At 43.4% G+C, this 19,836-nt stretch overlaps 1 protein-coding gene across 2 annotated transcripts in view; it reads right to left on the minus strand.

Annotated features, from left to right (window-relative positions):
• Positions 1-123: 123 nt before the first annotated feature.
• Positions 124-19,836, minus strand: part of LOC311032618 (leucine zipper putative tumor suppressor 2 homolog) — a 51,819-nt gene continuing 32,106 nt past the window's right edge. Inside the window, exons 2-7 of one of the 2 annotated variants that reach the window (XM_084039533.1) lie at positions 16,330-16,451; positions 6,277-6,819; positions 5,501-6,100; positions 5,275-5,397; positions 4,297-4,443; positions 124-2,946 (exon numbers count right to left, since the gene is read on the minus strand). In XM_084039533.1, the coding sequence (XP_083895659.1) occupies positions 2,239-2,946; positions 4,297-4,443; positions 5,275-5,397; positions 5,501-6,100; positions 6,277-6,792 (2,094 nt within the window). In that variant the 5' untranslated portion in view covers positions 6,793-6,819; positions 16,330-16,451 and the 3' untranslated portion in view covers positions 124-2,238. Of the gene's footprint in view, positions 2,947-4,296; positions 4,444-5,274; positions 5,398-5,500; positions 6,101-6,276; positions 6,820-12,754; positions 12,905-16,329; positions 16,452-19,836 lie in introns of those variants that run through there. The other variant, XM_084039534.1, reaches the window with a different exon arrangement.

The following is a 19,836-nucleotide window of genomic DNA, read 5'->3' on the forward strand; positions in this document are numbered from 1 at the left end:
ATATAATTAATAATAAAATGAAGGGAGGAATGTTGGAAGTTGAACATCTCCATGTACCACACACAGCTTTTTAAATGTCTGTTTTTTAATTAAAAACATAGGTTTTTTCAAGAAATGTACAGCATGAAAATATACATACATCTTCATACAAATATTGCAGATTATAAAATTATACAGAGGAACCAGAACAAACATACACACAAACGTTAATATACAGGCGTCATATTTGCAGGAGCAAAAATATACATTGCTTTGGTCTATTCACAGTGGCTATGATGTTATTTAGTTTTGGTGAGATGAAAAGACATGATGATTTATGATTGGCAGTTATTTACAGAAGACAATGATTAAATCAGCAGGAACAACATGTTGGTTTGTCGCGAAGGGAAGTAAATGCACACGGAGGGAAAAACACGTGTCATGGTCCAAGTGTGTCACTGTACACCAAAACACACAGCCCTCACTGCCTGATGTTCCTTGAGTGATGTAAAACGTTCTAGTGTTGGCACACTGATCGGTAGGTTTTATACTTTTGGTTGCTGAATGTAAAACAGCAGGAATAGGCGATATAAAGGTTTACTGTCCAGTCAATTTCAATGTGTCAACGTTGCAGATTGCCCCGGGTTTTATACGGTGTACATTATAGGATAACTGGGATTCTTACCTCCTGATGACTCACAGTTTATCGCCCCCCCTTTTAAAAGGTCTTCTTTATTACATCAGGAAAAGTAACACGTTTAAAGCCCAACTTAATAAACGCTGCATTCATGTGGGGTTGGAATAATTGGAAAAAATAGTTTCTGATTGTTCAAATGAATAATTTTGGGACACAAGTGAAGTACCTCATACAACTCCACTCTAAAAGATCTGAAGGTAGTATTCGATCCAGATGTGACTGTGTTTAATTACATTACACTGCAGATGTTCATGATATTATTTCCACCATTTAGGTTAAAGTGTCCAGAACTTTGTCTCATACAGAATAATAATACAGAAACAACACATTTGTGCATTTAGAAAATCAGTGCCTACATACACTACTCACAAAAGGTTAGGGATATTCAAAAATGCACTATAACCTTTACAGGTGAACTTAATTTGACCTCTAAACCTTTGACTGCACATGTCCAACTGTTCAATGTTTAGTACTTTTTGCACAACTTGCTGTTCTCTAACACGGAGCTGAACGGCAACATTTGCAGCTGTTTGATCCTTGAATCGACCAATCAATGTCCTGCTTCAATAAGAATCTGTATTTAAACAGTCCTCTTCATCACGCTGTTTCACATGTTGACATCATGACACCAAGACGACACCTAACAAGTGATCAACATCGCCATGCGAGGCTTCAAATTGGATGTTGTCAGAGGGAAGTGGCCAATGAGCTTAGAGAGTCACAGAGTGTCATCAGCAGGTTGCTACGGAGACACAGAGAGACTGGAAGAGTCCCAGAAAGCAGAGAAGTGGACGTCCTTTGGTCACATGACAAGTTATTGAGACATTGACATGTTTTATTGTGGTATATCCACCACTGCTGCTGGCTTTTGTTTCATTACATTGAGATGAGGAAATCACCGCTGCATGCTTATACTTCAATGCCCTACTTTCATGATATAATATCACTGTAGCCTGAACTCTTTACATTTTCCATAAATTTAATCCGGAAGCCAATTATCCCTAAGTTTTTGTGAGTAGTGCATTTAGAAAGAAGACATATTTTGGAAACATTTCCTGTTTAGTTGCTGATAGTACATCCACAGTCATCGTCACCGTCTCATGGCATGCTGAATGTGTGGTGTACCAGCTAGATGTACTGTACTAATGAGAGATGACTGCAAACACAGAGTGGGAGTGTAGAGTTAAACCCAGCAGCGACGGTGGAGGAGAGTGAAAGGTTGGGTTGATGTTACTCATACACCACTAATTCTCCCACAAAGGCCTAAAGAGGGAGATAAGTAGTTAGTTAACAGACATTAACGGGGGGCAGCAGAGGACTGAGGTGGCCTACTAACGACTAATAGAGGTCACTGGTTTCCAATGGGGCTCCTCGGAGACCAATGAGGCCCAGCTAAAGTGTGGCTGACTTTACACTGCAGATGTCTCTTTATTTTTACATTTGTGATATCTGCTCGTTTGTCGCCTCGAGAGTAGCCCAGGCAGAGATCAGATCTGTGACATGTAGCTGGGAAAAAATGGAGCTGACAGTAGTGCAAATCAAAAGATGGAGAGACACAAGGGTCAAATTTCCGTGGCGGCTATCTCGTCGAAGTTGATCTCGTTGCCGCTGCCCTCGTCCTCCTCTCTGCTCTCCAGTTCCTGACTGAGCTCCTGCAGGTGCTGCTCCATCTCTCTGTTCCTGCGATACATCTGCACATAGTTCTGCTGCAGCTGCTTCTGGTAGCGGATGACTTTGTCCTTCTCCTCCTGCCATATCCTGCGCTCCTCCTCGAAGCCCCCCGTCTGCTGCTCGGCCCGCTGACGCTCGAAGGCCAGCTCGGCCCTCATCCTGTCCATTTGTGCCTTCATGGTCTGCAGGGCCTCGGCGCTGCTCTGCCGCTGGGCCTTCGCCTCGTCGCTCTCGTAGGCGAGCATGTGCTCCTCCGCCTCCTGGAACACCTGACACTGTCTGTTCCCTGGGCCCTGATTGGCCAACGCGTCTCTAAGATGAGCCATCTCTCCGTCGAGGCGTCCTACCTTTTCTCTGAGCAGCTCCGCTTCGCTCTTGCGACGCTGAAGCTCATTCTCGCACACCTCCAGCTCCAGGGTTCGTGTGCGCGTGGTGCCGTGGGCCTCCTGGTGCAGGACCTGGGCGTTGGTCAGCTCGCCGCGAGTCTCTCTGAGTTGACCCCGCAGCGAGACGATCTCCCCCACGCGCTGGGCCAACTCTCCTTGCACCTCCTTCAGCTGCTGCTTCAGCAACGAGATTTCCCCCGACTTTTGACAGACCTGAGAAGAGGAGAGGATGCAGATTCAGCTCAAAGAAGCAAAGGTATTTTGATGCACAGGCTCGTCATTGAATAATAAAGACAAGTTAAATAAAGAGGGTTACAACTGAGGATCATTTTCATGATCCTTTATTGGCCAATTTAGTCTAGGAACCACCTGATTATTAGAAATGCCCCTTCCATCACAGCTTTTAAATCCAGGCTCAAACACACCTTTTTACACTGGACTTCCCTGCGTTTTAATTGTCTTTTACTGTTATGTCTGTCATTAAAGGTGCTGTTGATAACATTGATAACTAGATGTCGCACTGTGTTTAAATGTGCTGTAGAAATAAACTTTACTTACTTACTAACTAGAAATCAATTCATTGTTTGGTCTATAAAATGTCAAAAAAGGTGATGTGTGATGTTCTGTCCGATTTACAAAGATATTCAACTCAGCATCATAAATGACAAACAAAACCAGAGGAACAAAAGGCTTTTTTGCTTTATTTTTTTTAGCTTTATTAGCTCATTTATCAGTCAATAGACCTAAAACTATTCAGCAACTATTTTTGACAAAATGACTCAAAATAAATAACTATATCAGTTTATTTTAAAAGAAATCTTTCAACTGTTACTTTAACTTACATTCTCTCTTCCAAATAATCCAGCCATGTAATTATACGCTCAGGAAATTAAAATCGCTACAACATTTCTATCTATGTTGATTCTTCCGTCTGGTTAAAGCTCCTCATCACTTTGTCATTTGAAAATGACATTTACAAAGGACCTAAACTCAAGCTGCATGTGCCTCATAGCCTGGTTAATGTGCAGTGTCAGCAGAAATCTGTGACAACAGCTGGAAAACTAAAGAGGCTTCATAAATCCTCCCCGCGTGAAAAATTATATTTAGACTTGTATAATAATTTGTAGTGGCACATTTTCATCAAAATGTTATTATTGATCCATGTCTACTTGACTGATGATAACAACAGTTGTCCCCCTGCTATCACATGAACAAGGGCTCCAAAAGATCACAATTCACAAGACCTCTACAGCAACATTCTCACTTCCTGTACCAATGAATGACAGAACAGTAACCGTCAGGTTCAAGTCTATTTTTTCTATTTGGGAAGTGAACGTGTCCATGGATGTCTAACGGGAAAGCTGCCATGGTCAGAATGGCGTTCTAAGGTATAAATCCAGTTCTGACATGCATAAAACAATATGACAAGACTAAGAGTTCAGGTGAGGATGGGAACCGGTGAAATCAGTAAGGATGGCGCTCCTTTTCTTTTTATTGTGGCCGTTACTGTACCGAATGCTCCTCAATCAAACACGCTTAAGAAGGTCCTACTGTGCTGCTCACCTCCCACTTGCTCTCCTCCAGTCGCGGCCCCAGCTGGATCTTCTCGTGCTCATAGGAGGTGCAGCGCTCCTCGAGCTGCTCCCTCTCCTTCAGGAGCTGAGCAAAGTCCTCCTGCAGCTTTTTCTTCTCCTGCTGGAGCTGATAAACCTGCAGCCATAAACAAAGCCACTATCAGTACAAGGAGGTGTAGCAAATCCTAGTAGGATCGCTAATTCAAATTCTTCCATCTGGTATTGATTCTACTGTGATCAACGGAGGCAGATCACAGCTACTCACAAATATGGGTGTTTCTTGCTCAAAATTTTTTGCCAAGTAATATTTTTTTAAACACAAATTGAAAGCTACACACGTACAGGAACCTCTGGTAAACTTGAAAGGAAAAAAAGATATCTGGTTTGAGGATTGAAGAATTAATTAACTACTTTGAGAAAATCACAAATGCTACAAGGCCCAATGCATCGCAGTTTCACACAGCTACCGGTACTTTAAATGACTTGGCACCGGGCACATGGGACAATATGAACATTTCATGTTAATTCAATTATCCTGACCTAAACAATAGCGATTCATGAGACCGATAATCATCAAAATATGCTTTAAATACTTAATGAATACAAATATTTAAAACATCTTTTTTTGTGAACGTCTTTTTTTTTGTAAAAAACAGTCAAATTATCTTGAATAAGATCAGAAATCATAAGATTGGCCCTAAATAATAAAAGGATAAATCATTAAATATTTTTGTAATCTGTATTTTTCATCTCATGATGATTATCCAGATAAGGGGAATTCACCACAATCAACTTATTGTGTTTTTAAAATCGTGAAGAATCCTCCATCCCATCCCTCGGCTCCAGTCGAGCCGAGGGATCAGTCCTGTGAGCAAAACATCAGTACTGATTATCAGCGGGTCCTGTACATCTTTCACTGCATTTGGAAAAATGAACGTGAGCCGAGCTTTTCGTCAGAGGTTCTGACCTGCAGCTGAAGCACCTGCTGTGCACGCTGGGCCTTCTGAGAGGCCACCTGCATCCTGGTGGCACAGCCCTGCCTCAGCTCCTCCAGCTCCAGCTCAAAGCGCTTCTGCTTCTCCTCGTAAACCTGCGATGACAGACGGAGCAACAAATCGATTAGGATTTACAGAATCAAACACGTGAGATGCTTTGAAGACCAAGTAAGCATCAAGTGAAGTCCATCTACCAACCTGACAAATTGCAGCTTCATTCTCATCCAGGTTGTCTCTGAGTTGCAGCAGCTCCACCTCTCTCTCCCTCAGCTTGTCCTCCAGGTCCCTCACCACACCCTCGTAACCCTCCACCGGGCCCGGGGAGCGCCCGCTGGACCCGCTGTCGGACAGGGGCTGACCTCGGCCACTTATGGAGCCGGAGCCCGTGCTCTTACTGGAGGATGAGCGCCCGCTGTCCGAGTTGCAGTGTCCATGCCCGCTGACCGGTGGAGCGCTCTTCATGGGCTCCAGGTGGCCAGCGGCCGCCTCTCCTGATGCCAGACCGTAGCCGCCGCCAGCGCTGTAAGGCGGCAGGCTGGAGAGGGAGTTGCGTCCAGAGTCGGTCAGTTGGCAGGAATGGCCGCTATTGCCGCCACCATTACGGGCCCTGCTGTACGAGCTGCTTTTGTCAGAGCAGGAGGACGACGCCTCTATGTGGGTGGGGCTCAGCAGGTTCAGGTTGTTCTGGCTTTCCGATGCGTTGGCACAATGGCGAGGGGAGAGGTATTGCATGGAGGTCCGGCTCTTTGGAATGACGGGCTTGAAGGCAGTGGGCCGCAGCACTGTTTTCTCCATGTTCTAGAGAAGGAACACAGCAAGTAAAGATTTAAAGGATATATGATTTCAAGTGCTAGAAAGTTGATATCAAAGTTTAAATTAATTCAATAGGCAGTAACCTCTTAAAGCATTGTTGTCCACAGCTAAATAACAAAAACATCTCCCTGCATAATGCAATACTTTTTTCAAAGACTTACCTTCTCCAGTTTTCCTGACACCGGGATGAGTTTTGGAGGAGGTCCATCCATGTTCCCATTCAACCGTGACGCCTTAGTCTCGTCTGCGTCGCTTCCTGGGCTGATACGTGAGACATGGTTATCATTCCAGTCACCTATGTAGTCCTCATTCAGATAGGTGTAGTTCACATTCCCGCTCTCCTTCTCCAGACCCCTGCTGGACATCGTGGAGCTCTGTTTGTGGAGCGGTGGGATGCTCTGAAGTAATAAAGGGTCCAGGGGCGACTCAGAGCCGAGGCAGGAGGCGCCCGGCGTGGACCGCCGGACCCTGGCCCCCAGCTCCACGACAGACCGGTGATCCTGGTAGGCGCCGGGGCGAGTGGCGATGAGGCTGCTGACAGAACCCATAGGATCCAGAGTGGAGGGTGGTGCGTTGATGGGGGGTGAAGGGCCAGAGGCGTGTCTCCTGCGGGGTCCTCCACTGAGGCATGGGTTGTGGGGCTCAGCAGATACGGGCAGAGCCTGAACCAGGGCCATGGTGGCAGCTCAAAGGGGTCACTCGCTCTGAGAGAAGAATAACAGTGTGTGTGAGCTTCACAAACATTGTTTTTTTTTTTTTAAATCAGATGTCGCCAAGTCTCAAATAATTTGCGACAGGTCCAAGTCAAGTCTTGTAATAGCAAGTCGCACTCTTTAGTCTTATTATACTAATATAAAGTCTGAAGTCCAAGAAGAAAAGTCCAAGTCAGAATTATAATAATAACAGCCCATGTAATAGCAAGTCTTGTGCTAGTTTCAAGTTGTTTGAGAGAAGCCCAAGTCAAGACATCGTTTTGTGAAAGCCCCAAAGTCAAGTCTAGAGTCGTTCAAGACAAGTCCAAATCAAGTCTCACGGAGTCTCTCAAGACAAGTACAAGTGTCAGGACTTGTAATGGCAGGTCTCATGTCAGGTCTGGTCATTTGGGACAACTCCAAGACATTTCAATAATAATAATAATACATTTTATTTAATGGCGCTTGCCGTGGCACTCATCCCTAGATGCCGCTCCAAAACTGAACTTTGTTGCTCTCTTACAACAATTTACGATTCCAGAGTGCAGAGGTTGTTTTGGCCCCCTCTGATATCAGCCGTATTTATCTCCTCACAGAGATAGTCGTGTGCTGGAGACCTACTTCAGGACCTCGAAGATAAACTGGAAAAGACAAACAAGACCAGCAGGGCCGAGGGAGCAGATGAACACTCTTTTTGTCACTTTACACGTTGATTTGTCTAAAGGTTATAGGCTACGCTGGTGCCGCAGTCTCACATGCAATACATCCTGGTACACGTAGGCATGGCCTCAGCTTTCTCTGTAGATATAGCACGCACTGAGGAGTTCATTGCTTCAGTGGACTACCACTGACTGGACACCCACAAAAAAAGTGGGGAATTTTCACTTTAAGCATCAAAACAAGTCTCAAGTCTCAGACCAAAGTACCAAAATTGGAAGTCATTTGCATGTGTTCCAGGTGTCTGACCTGGTATTTGAATATTTCTTGTATAAATTGTGAGGGTTTTTTGTACATAGCTACACTACGACCTATCATCTAGGAAAGTTCATTCTGGATGAAATAGCATGTTTTATCTCCCAGATACTAATAAGGTCAAATTCTAGCTGCTCAATCTCCTCACCGGGGTGCATTCAAGGAATGTTTTGACCAAAACATATACAGTAGACTGAAGCGCACAAATGTCCCCACAAGAGCCACAGTGGGCCACACACAGAGACCCAAGACAGGCCATTCACAAAGCCCACTCAAGCTGCACTAACAGGGCTTGAGGCATGAGGCTTGCGAGGCATGAAGCAGCAGAAGAAAAGGGTCTCTTTTCATTTGAGATGTAAAATGGCTCCTAGCATGCTGGCATTTTCCCCCTGACAGCAACAAAGGCCTCTGTCTCCACACATCTTATCAGCCTTGGGAGTAATTCAAAAGTTCATAACTGTGGATAATGGAAACAGAGAAGAGGAGACAGGTTGAACTCGCTGCGATGCCGTCGCGGTGGGTGTTTAAAGCTGCTGAGTATCATCTCGCATAATACGACAATGTAGGAGGCACAAGCACGCACTGTTTCACTCCTCACTCTCACACGGCCGCTGGTAAATATTGACACTGCTAACAGGCACATACCAACCGTGGTGTCAACAACGTGTCCCGTGGACGCTGAACAGTTGAGTGTTGTGGAGAACAATGGCCAACGGGACGCGCGGTGGTGAGGTCACAGTGCACATGGACATCACGGCGAACAGCAGAGCCACTTGTGCTCTAAAAACAGCGCGGTGAGTCATGAGGACGTCCGACCGAGGGAATGCGTCCTGTTCTCGGGGTTCAGGCTCATCCAGCAAGTCACACAAGATGTGGCCAACGGATTAAATCTACGGCAAAACTCGCTAACCCTCTTAACCTGGGGGGAAAGACGGTCCACGGCTGCTAACGAGGTGGGCTGACTGGCAGCATGCGTGCTTGCCAGACACACTTCCGAGGCTCCACCTGCCAGGACAGGGCCCTGCCAAGTCATTTTCCAACCTGCCAAGTTTACCGAGTGCCCGCGAGTCTCCGTGCTGCGAATTAACTGTGATTATCACAAGTTAATTAGCTTGCTCGGTGTCGGGCTGATCCCTACTTAGACTCGTAATAACTGACTGAGGCAAATCTGGTACTGCAAAAATGTTGTTTTCAGATATGTAAAAACTATGAAACAACAACGGAAATATTCGAATAGAATAAATAGTGCACCAGCAACAGCGGCATGTGGCATTTGGGGGGTAGAATTAACGGGCCGATTGAGCAGAGCCTGTAGGATTAATCTCATGTGATTTCTCTGTGCACTGAGAAAACCTAATTAGTCCACGACGGTATTTATTACATATAATCCTTTCTGAATGGCAGGAAATGAGACCAACTAACTACAGCACTATGCCAACACCCGTTGCACCAGGACGTGGAATATGTAGAGAGGCTGCATCACCGATGGATTTTAAAACTTATTTAGCTGCTCTTACTCTCTCCAGATACGCGAGTAAGCTCTAATCCCTCTGCAGTGGACTCTAAGGAAAGCAGAGTGGTCTCAAACTGGTTTCAAAGCCCCCGTCATGATCATGCGGTCCTGGTCTCCCTTTTGTTGTCATGGCGACCGGGGCCTCAAACATTAGAAGGGGGAGTAGGGGAGAAGAGGGGAGGGAGGGGGTCAGAGGGCTGACAGGGAGGCCAGGAGCCCCTCCTTAGCATCTTAAAACCTTCAGCCGTTCTATAGCTTTGATGAGCTCCCAGTTGGCTCTTATAGAAGATATAAATGCACATTAACGACTAATGACTGGTGGACGAATCCATGACAACTAAACAGGGGGGTGTACATTTACGGTAGCATGACCGCAATTAACTAGTCATTATCTGCTAAAGTGTTTGGCCATTTTTCACTTTTTTCTGATATTTTAATACACAATAGACAACTGACAGTCATAAATGGTTAGCTGAAATTCCTATTGCCTTTTGGGATCCGTTTCTAGTTTTGTGGAGGTTCATATCAAAAAGAGGGAACGACCAATATAAAAGCAGGATGAAAACAGCTTTGCTCTTTTCTCTCAGCAAAAACAATGGTGCACGGCAGGTAAATTATAATTCAACCACCCCCATGATGTCTACGGTGTCAGCTGACTGTGAGCAGACTGTTTTTGTCTGGGAAAGCCCTTGAAGGTTTTAGTGCCCCACAGACGGACTCAGTCACTCCTCCAGCAGGAGGAATGTGGCTGCTGCTAATGAGACTTAACCTACTGGTCAGTTTGAGGAGGGCCACTGATGTCTCATCGTTCCCATTACCACATGCTTGTGGAGGGGACATTTGAAGTACTATTTCTCCTGCGTCAAGCGTTTTGCTCTCCAGCAGCCAACAGCAGCAGCTTTGGGGATCTGCTGTCACACCAAAGCTTCAGGGTGTGTCAGCTTCATCCCCTATCTTTCAGCACACTTTTATTAAATGACTCGTATAGAGAGAGAATCTGCAATCTTTACAAGGTGCACGCTAGAGTTCTCAATTATCCTGGCCAAAATAATTCACAAAATTATCCCGATTATCATGAAAACACACAGCCCCTCCGCAAGACAGGAAGACTCTTACCATTCAAAATTATTTTGTGTTTTACAAGTGTTTATTACCAAATAAATGTTCTATTGATTAATGATCACAAACCAACTGATTAGACAACAAATACTGGGTTCAGGACAGGCACGATAATTGCATATATTTTTGAGCAAATATACATTATATTGAATCTCTATTGAGTCTAATAACAAATCTAATTATCAAAGTTTATTTAGGTTTTCAACTACTAAGTAAAAACCAAGCTGTATATGACAGTATTTAAGAACTTCAAGTGTTGACATTTTTAGAAGTGTTAGTTATCCAATTATCCAATTATCTCCTTGGATAACTAGTCATAACTACTTGAATCTTTTGTTTATTGCTCTCTAACAAAAAGGAGAGGAGATCAATGTTTGCAAGTTCATCAAACTCCAGATATTCTTTGGCACCAGTCACAAAATTCCCATTCATTTTTAAACATGGCTGTAATAGAGTAGAAATCCATTCGGTTGAGATCAATACATTTCAGTCTAATAGATGTTACTGCATATGAAATGTGAAACCGAGACTGCAGTTAAAGGCTTGAGATCACAGCCTGATCACTGCAGTCACGGCGTGGTATATTCCGCTTGCAGCAATAAGTCTAGATGCATTGGCGTGGAGGGCGACCTTTCAGTTGAGATTGGCAATCAGAGAAGCAAACAGTGTTTTTTTTATAGAGGCCATATTACAAAGATACAGTATACACGGATTGCTGGCCCTGCCCTGCAAGGCTGCAACGTCACACAAACCTGCTTTGAGACCAACTGAAAAGGAGCCCTGCACTAAATCCAGCTTTGTTATAGCACCACACCATGAACACACACACATACACAGCCTCAGAGGTGAGAGTCTAAAAATATATTCCCCACACCAGTTCAAGAAAAAAAGCCCACAAAGTCTCTGTTATACTGGCCCTGGCATAGAGATGCTCGATGAATACGTGGAAGAGAAAGAAGAGACAGAGTGAAGGAAGGAGACGGTGTCTCCAGTCTTCAGCAGGGAGCGTCTGCATGAGGGAACAAACAAACGAGTCTGGAGGTCCCCTCCTCCACTCTCCATCTCCAAGTGCCCAAACTTCTGGGTCCCACTGCCCCCTCCCGTCCTCTGATCCCCCCCCCCCCCCCCTTCTTTCTCTGAAAACTGGAACATAAAAGAGGGAAAGTGTAACAAAGCTATTTTAGTTTTGTAGACAACCTACCTTTCCACAGGCAGACACCTCGTAGCGCCGGCAGACGGTACAGTCACGGTGCCAAATGTCATCTATTATGTTTTACCATCTTTTAGTGGTGCATTTTCAAATGATCCAATCATTTTTGTTTAATTTGATTGTTTCATTTACAATCCTTACGTATGAGTAGCTGAAAGTAGCATGGCATTTTTGCATGGTAAACAACTTAAACAAGCTCATTAATTGTCAAAACTTTTGCGATGACTTTTATTGATCGGCTAACTGGATAATTGCCTGTTTGTTTCAGCTCTAATTACATGCAGATATGTGGTATCATTTCTGTTATTCATTGGACCAGTAGCCCATTTGGACTAACAGGACTGGAAGCCCATATACAAAGAAAACCGTTAACTACACAGGCATTTATCATGAGGATCTACAGGTTTGTTTGATTGGTGCACTGAACACTCTGTCAATGATTACACTGAAAGAGAACAGAGGCCTCCCATCACTCACTCACACTCACACTCACACTCACACAGACACACATATGCGCACGCACGCGCACACACACACACACACACACACACACACACACACACACACACACACACACACACACACACACACACACACACACACACACACACACACACACACACACACACACACACACACACACACACTTCTGGATTTATGTCCTCAGTCACTGTTTTTGTTTTAATTAGCAGCAACAAAGAACACTGGACTTAAACTGCAGCGTGTCAATGTTCTACTTTCTGCAACTAACGATTCTTTTTTATTTTAAATTCATCTGATGATTATTTTCTCTGTTAAGTGTATGAAATCAAACAGGATTTTAAGTTTCTCAGAGTTCACTAACATTAAAAAAAGTATCTTCTTTTGGTTGACAAATGGTATTCAATTTACATGTAACAGCCAATTGTCACATTTAAGGATGGAGTAACTGAAATAAATACTTTTTCAAAAATAGCTGCAGGTCAGCTAATCTATTAAAACCACTGGAGCTCTAAACATTTGCATGCAAATAAACCTGCACAAGTAAGTAACACGTCTTATTGAGGCACCAACCGCTGCCACAAACACTCCTGTCACCTTGATTGCCACAGTAAGAAAAGTCGACTTCTCTTCTCTGCATTGAGGCTCCTTACCCCAGTTAGTTCCCTGCATATCTGCTGGGGCGTCTGACCTGCTCCTTCTGATCATCAAGCCTCGGCTCCTTCAGCGTCTCGGGTTCACTCGTCCTGCTCTCCTGGATGTTTGGCTCCGTTTCTGACCAACTCTCCTAAGGAAAACTTCCCTTAGCCCCCGGCTCATTCTCAAGCCAAATGCCGCCAATGTGAATGAGAGCACAGTCCCCTCCCCTTCCTCTCTCTAATGCAACCCCCCCTCCCTCCCTCTCCCACCTCCTCCATTCAGCACAGCCCAGCCTCTCATGGTACACCTCCTCTCTCCCAGCTCCACTCCTCCTCTACCATTTCCTTTGACCAAGGAAACTACACTCTGCAAAGTCCTCTGCTGCCTTTGTCAGGCAGTAAAAAAAAGAAAAGAGAGGAGGAAGAAACGGAAAGTCGAGCTGTCAGTTAAAGACCATTCTACTCACCCTGCTTATTTCAAGTAGAAAGCAACGGTGAGTAGAAAGAAAATCAGAACTGCATAAGGATACTGTCTCACTTTAGAAAGGACTTTGCCACAGATGCACTTTTTGGATCTCAGTCTTTTCATCCGTCAAAATCAAGTCTTTATCCAAGTGCATTAAAGACAAAAAGCACAGAAGAAAAGGAGGGAGAGAGAAAAAATCTTCTAGGTTTCGGAGGCAGAAGTGAAACTGACAGCTAGACCAAAGTTGAAAGATGTGTTATAATAAGCAAGCTAGCTAATAGAGTAAAACTCATCAAACACCGCAGTCCTTGCAGTCAATCTGATCCAAAAACACAGACAGGCCAAAGCTTAAATAATTACTGGGAAAATGCTTCATTAAAGAAGCTGTCACAAAGAAAAAGCAAAGCCAAGAGAGAATCATAACGTTTCAGGATGCAGAGGTGCATGTATTACATAACATTCTTCAAAACACACTTGGGGAAAAAAATCCCACAAGAACATGATGGTAACAAGGAGTTCATGCCTATCTCTTAATCATCTAAAAAACATCAAAGAATACTTCACTACAATAGTCAAGGATATAATAGTAGTGAAGCTTTCAGTCCTGGTTTGGAGATCCATGTGGTCAGTGGTGGTAACAGCAAGTGCATTTTAATAATGCAAGTCCCAGAGTTCAGTTTGACATTGCATTCATACCAAATCAGGCACTGCGACGAAAATGCCAGTCTGGACATTAATTTGAACGAGGTAGTGCATTTACGCTGCTGCGGTGGCGGGGACTGATTTTGTAAATCATGAAACTAGTAATCCAGAGCTGGACAACCTCGCCATGTAGGAAAAAATATGTTAATGTCCCCAATAAAAAGTTAAACTCCCACCCAGCCGCATAACGAATAACACGAATCACTGCAATGGACCTTATTGTTTGAAGCCACCCGTACGCGGGCTAAACTGGAAAAGAGGATTTTGTGTATCTGGCACATCCAAATCCTATAGGCTAAGACGGTTCATCATATTGTTTTAAAGTTTATTTGTTTCTGCTACTCTGTCACTTGGTCTGGTATGACCATTATCTTATGGTGGCTATACATACTTTCAAAAGTTTACTACTGCTCCTGCTGGAAATAAGGTTGTTGACAGCCGTGAGCATGAACCATAAATAGTTAATGTTACCCAACCAAAACAATGAGCTGAAAAACACTAAAACCTTATATGCAACCCCTTTCGCGTTTCACATGTAGTCATTTGATCCATTGTTAATATGAAAAATACAGATAAGTGTTATCTTTTTACAAGTTTAGACATTAAATGGATACACTGCACATTCTTTCCCTCGATGTGTTGATTTGTGCACTGGTAAACCCTAAATGGGAAACAGGTTTTTAGGAGACCTGAGTGGTGATCTCTGGTTCTGAGTAACCAGTGGATTCACAAATATAATTTACTTGTGACAGCAGGAGCATTCAGCCTTTGCCTTGACCTGCAATCCACCATCTGGCCAAAAATCAATTTAAAAAAAGAGAAACAACAGGATGAGATGTTGCAGTTGGAGCTCTGCTTAGCCCCTCCATGAAGAGAGGGGTAAAGTAGGGTACGAGAAGTAGGCTATGCCCTGCCGACACACACACACACACACACACACACACACACACACACACACACACACACACACTCTCTCTCTCTCTTCCGGCTCCCATAACTGGGTCACACTGGTTGGCACAGCGTTTGTCCTTGAAGCAATGAGACGTAGTAGGAGAGGGAGTTCAAGGTCATTCTCGGTCACGTCTCAATGGGAGGTCTGGAGTGCACTGAATACGCCACCAGTGCAGTCCCGTCTTACTGCACCCAAAGCAACAGAGTCCAAGATTGGACGACAAACACCATCATCAATCAGCCGCCTCGAGGCCACCAGTGCTGGGAGGCAGGCTGCAAATCACCTCTGTGAATGCCACCATTAACACTGCGTCTTTATAGGGGGGGGGGGGGGGGGTTCTAACATGACTCAGCCTCTTTTGAGGGGGTTGATTTACAGGCCAAAGCACCCAAGCAAAATGACGACACCGTGGCTTCCTTCCTGTCAGCGGGATAGCCAAGGGGAAAAAAACATGAGGGAAATCATTCCACAACAACACATGATTCCAGTGTGGCTTTGGGTAAATCCATTTTGGGTACATCCATCTGGAGGGTTCTGTTCATCCTCAGAGTCAAATCAAGTTTATTATCCTGAATAGATGCACAAAATGTTGAGCAGCATCGTCAGTGGGCTACGTTCAGGTGAACATTGAAAGAGGCTCCTCGGAGACCACGATTCTAGTTTATCTGTATCTATAGCGGATGGCCAGCCGGTGGTCATACATCGGAGACCAAGCTGCCATCTCTCCGTTGCCCAGTCAGCCTGCTTCCCTTTATATTTTCATAACAACGCCTCACGTGCGGGATAAAAAAAACGACAGAAAGCTAGGCCATCCATCAAGGTCCGCGCTGCCTCTGTGTGGGGACATCACTCCCTCTGGACACTGCAGCTAAAACTGGCCTCGACCAGCCCTTTGGACTGCTTACTTCCAAAATAATCCCCCATGGTGCAAAAGCAATCCAGGAACATCTCAGAAATAAAACTGGTGCAAAGGTTTAGAGCCTGGCAGGGGTTGGCTCATCGGTTTCCGACACAAATGAAAACAGGGGAGAGAGCAAGCTTTGCAGAATGAAATAACTACTCCTAGTAAGTCCTGTCATAAATCCACAGAAATGAGATGGCTGTATTGAGTTGGCAGGGACCCGATTTAGCCGCACTCTGATTTACTGTATAATGTGCCAAAGAGATTAGGGTTACGCCTCCAGCTCTGGAATTACAGCAAAACCCTATCCATGATTAAGATCTGTTGCTAGAGCTCCCACGCAGCAGGAATGTGTTAACATCCACACATGCACAACACTATGTGTGCAGCAACACAGAAATGCTTAGGGGTGTTTTTTAATTTCTAAAAATGAACACAAATTAAAGCTGCACCTTTTTCCACAGTAATCCTAAAAACTTTTGCATGAAATCAAACTTTACAAGCAGCCAAAAAAGTTTACTTTTGCTCAAATTTAAAACAAGAATTTTCGTCCAAAATGCTCTACTTACCTGTCAATGACACCCTGTCTTTAGCTTCTGGAGGCCTTAGAACAGCATGGGGTGCAGGCAGGTCGAGCATCCCACACCGGTGAGCAGATCTTCACCCTCTCTTCATCTCCGTTCTCCCAAGGCTAACAGGATAAAAAGCAACACACAAAAACATGCATGTTGTTCAGCAGAAAAGAAAAAGTGAGACTACTACAACTGTGGTGAGTTGGAAAACCTGAAATGTGACAAGTGTGTTTATAGAAGTCAGCGAGAAAGAGGAAAAACCGAGTCATAATGGCAAAAAGGCTTCACATGGAGTTGAGACGGAGGGGATTTTCCATGTCACCAAGAGAGAAGACTGAACCCAAAACTAGTACCCTGTTCACTAAACACCTATCCCATGAAGTAAAACAACATAGCGGTTTCCCCTGAGTCTTTTTCTATGATCAAATGAAGACAAATGTAGTTTCCAAGTGAGAAAAAATACCTGTTATAGAAATAAAATAAGAAAAATGTGGATCAAATTCTGCCTTTACACCTAAAAAGACGAAGCCATCTGGAAAGAAGTACAGAGTCCATCTGCAATTCATTACACTGGTGTATTAGTGGTAAAGCAATATTTACGTTTGGAGCAGAAGGGCATGAGAAAGGACTGTGAGACGTGCCAGAGGTGAGTAGACCAGACAGCCATTATCTCAGACTGGCTATTATTCACATTCACATCAAAATTACATTTGGCACTATCATATTTTCAGCAAGCTACTGACACCGACACGAGAATAATGGTGCTGCTGATGTGTGCAGACAAAACACGTGTAAATCAAACCCCTGCCCTCAAATTCTCAACTCCGCAGGTTTCTCCCATCCCAGGCCAATTTTCAGGGTGTAATTTGTCCGTCCTCATGTAAAAGTAGAACTGATTTAAGAAATATCTGCGCTGTGTTGGACTTGTTGCCAGTAGGGTCTCAAGAGATCCAAGTAACACTGTACATAAATTATTCATACAGTATTACGAGAACATTCGGCTGTGCAATAAATGAAATTTCACATTATGAATCTTTTGCTGACCTAAATGTAATCCTGTCCATCTATGAGAGATGTTCAGATTAAAACTTTGATTAATTAATCTTCCGATACTATGGGTTATTCTGTTATAAAACAGGATAAAGATATTGGGTGAGTCAGCACGAGAAAGGAAATACTTTACAGGCAGTGATATAGCAAAAAAAAAAACTTTTATCTTTCATGATATGGTCCGGCTGTGTTATCTTTACCGGGTAAATTTCATTATGTCCCATTTGTTTGTTGGACAGCATCATATCTCAAACACAGTTAATAACATAACCATTCCTTTAAAATGAAAGGAATGGTTTGACATTTGGGGATAATAAAACTCCATTAAGAATTAAGCGTCCATATAATCCCCAGTAAAATGATAGTTTGTGTTCATTTTTATACTATCAAAGAAATGAGGTAGAACGTGTGAATTAGTGAGCTTAAGAAGTGCTGATAGCTAGATTTAGAGACCTTTGGACGGAGCCAGGCTAACTGTTTCCCCCTGTTTCCAGTCTCTATGCTAAGCTAAACTAATCAGCAGTTGCTTTGAGACAAAAGATTAGACCATTGAATGAGTAACAAGTTTGGGTTTTTTGCATATTGTGAATATAAAAAATCTCAGGCACTAACATGGTTGTCTATTTGATGCAAATCCAAGTTTTCCCAACAGTTTTATTTTTAAATTTAAAAAACTAATTCAGGAGGATTTGGCAGAGGCATGCACACTCCTAATGCTTTCTAATAATCTCTGGAATAGCTACTGGACTTTTGTTTTACAAAATAGAATGAAAACAACAATAAATGAAAGGTTGATATGTCATAATGGAGAGAAACACCATCGGGCGGCGGACACTGAGGTAGAAGCTGAAACAGTTGGTGGTGTAGCAGCTAACTGGTTAGTGTGCATCCTGTTTTATCAACAGGATCAGGGATGTTTGCTAAAAACAAAAGATGAACGTTACCAGCTGCCTACAGGGTTACTGCAACTGCACAGGCTTGTTTAAAACTACTAAAACCTCCCATCTGTGCCCAACATACTGTATTAATGTTACAGACAGATGGACGGGCTGAGGAGACTGTGGCTTCCAATTTGTAATGGAGCTCAATCCAGATGGCTTTAAGACAGCTTCTTACATGGTGTATACTCTGTGTTAACCTTAAGAGTGGTCCGTTTCTAACGGCAATCGGACCGCAGATTGGAAACAGATGTTTACTGAAGGAGGGCCGCTCCCCTCACCTGCTCCTCCATGTGGGAAAGGAAGAGCAAACAGCAGAGGGAGACAAACAGAAAGAGAGATTACCATGTTTTTACATTATTCATCTGCTGAACAGGCACCTTCAGAGACAGCCTTCAACACCACTATGACCCATCAACTGACCCACAAATCAATCGATCAATGAAGTGGAGCAGTGAAGATGAGAAGCTATTTGTTCTTCTCCATCAGAGGGTAAAGACATTTGATTTGGGGGAAAGTCACACGATTTATACCCTCTCAGAAAGTTAAAGTCAAACGATTTCAGAAAGTTCATTTGAAGGAGACGTGACCTGCTTTTGTGACGGTTCAAAGCCAATTATATGTACCTGTACACCAAGCAGTTTGTAATGGTGATTGATTACGCAGGTGTCTGTCAACATTAACTGCTTCTTTGCAATAGTGGTGAGCACGAATAATAAAGAAATCAACAACTAATACAAAAAGACATAATGACCTGAATATAAAATTATATTTTTCCCTGAAATGAATGTTTTTACTTCCAAGAATTAATGGTGTCACGAATGACAAGGAGCTCAAAGACACAGTCACAAAAATCAGATTTTGACTGCGTACATTAAGCCTGTGACTGATAGACGAGCGACATGAATGTTTCAGATGAATTATTATGTCAGGGTCGTCTTATATTTGGATCAGTAAAGTACATCCGCGGGGACACGCCCGTTTTGTTTTTTTGTTAAATGCCCTGATGAAGATCTACAGTGGTGAAAACAGGTTGGTCCAATCTGTGCTGAAGTCTGCCTCCTCCTGCCAAAAATCTTTCCTTCAACTGAGGTAAAATTTTCACACCCATGTGGTCCCCAAATAGATTCACATATCTACTGTTTGGTCATCTATGGGGAGTGAACTCAAAGTTCATTCAAAGACAGTGTATAGCTTTTAAGACATAGTTGTTTATTAGGACGATCAACAATCTCACGGGCGACCAAAAAAAAAAGGCAGGGCAAGAGATTTAAATACCAAATGCACAAACAATGCACGTTGTATTACAGGGATTGTGACAACTGCTGGGTTCTTAAACACAAACAACATGTGACTCTACTAATGACTCTACCCAAATATTTTCTGGTTATAGCTTCAAATGTGAAATCCAGTTCAAATCCATTTCTCAACTTAAAAGGAACTTCTAATTATTTTTCATTTTAAAGCATTAAAACAAAAATGCTGACATATTACAACCATATAAAACCGCTATGGC

This window comes from Eutrigla gurnardus (genome assembly GCF_963514095.1).
Source record: "Eutrigla gurnardus genome assembly, chromosome: 22".
Classification (NCBI taxonomy): Eukaryota; Metazoa; Chordata; class Actinopteri; order Perciformes; family Triglidae; genus Eutrigla; species Eutrigla gurnardus.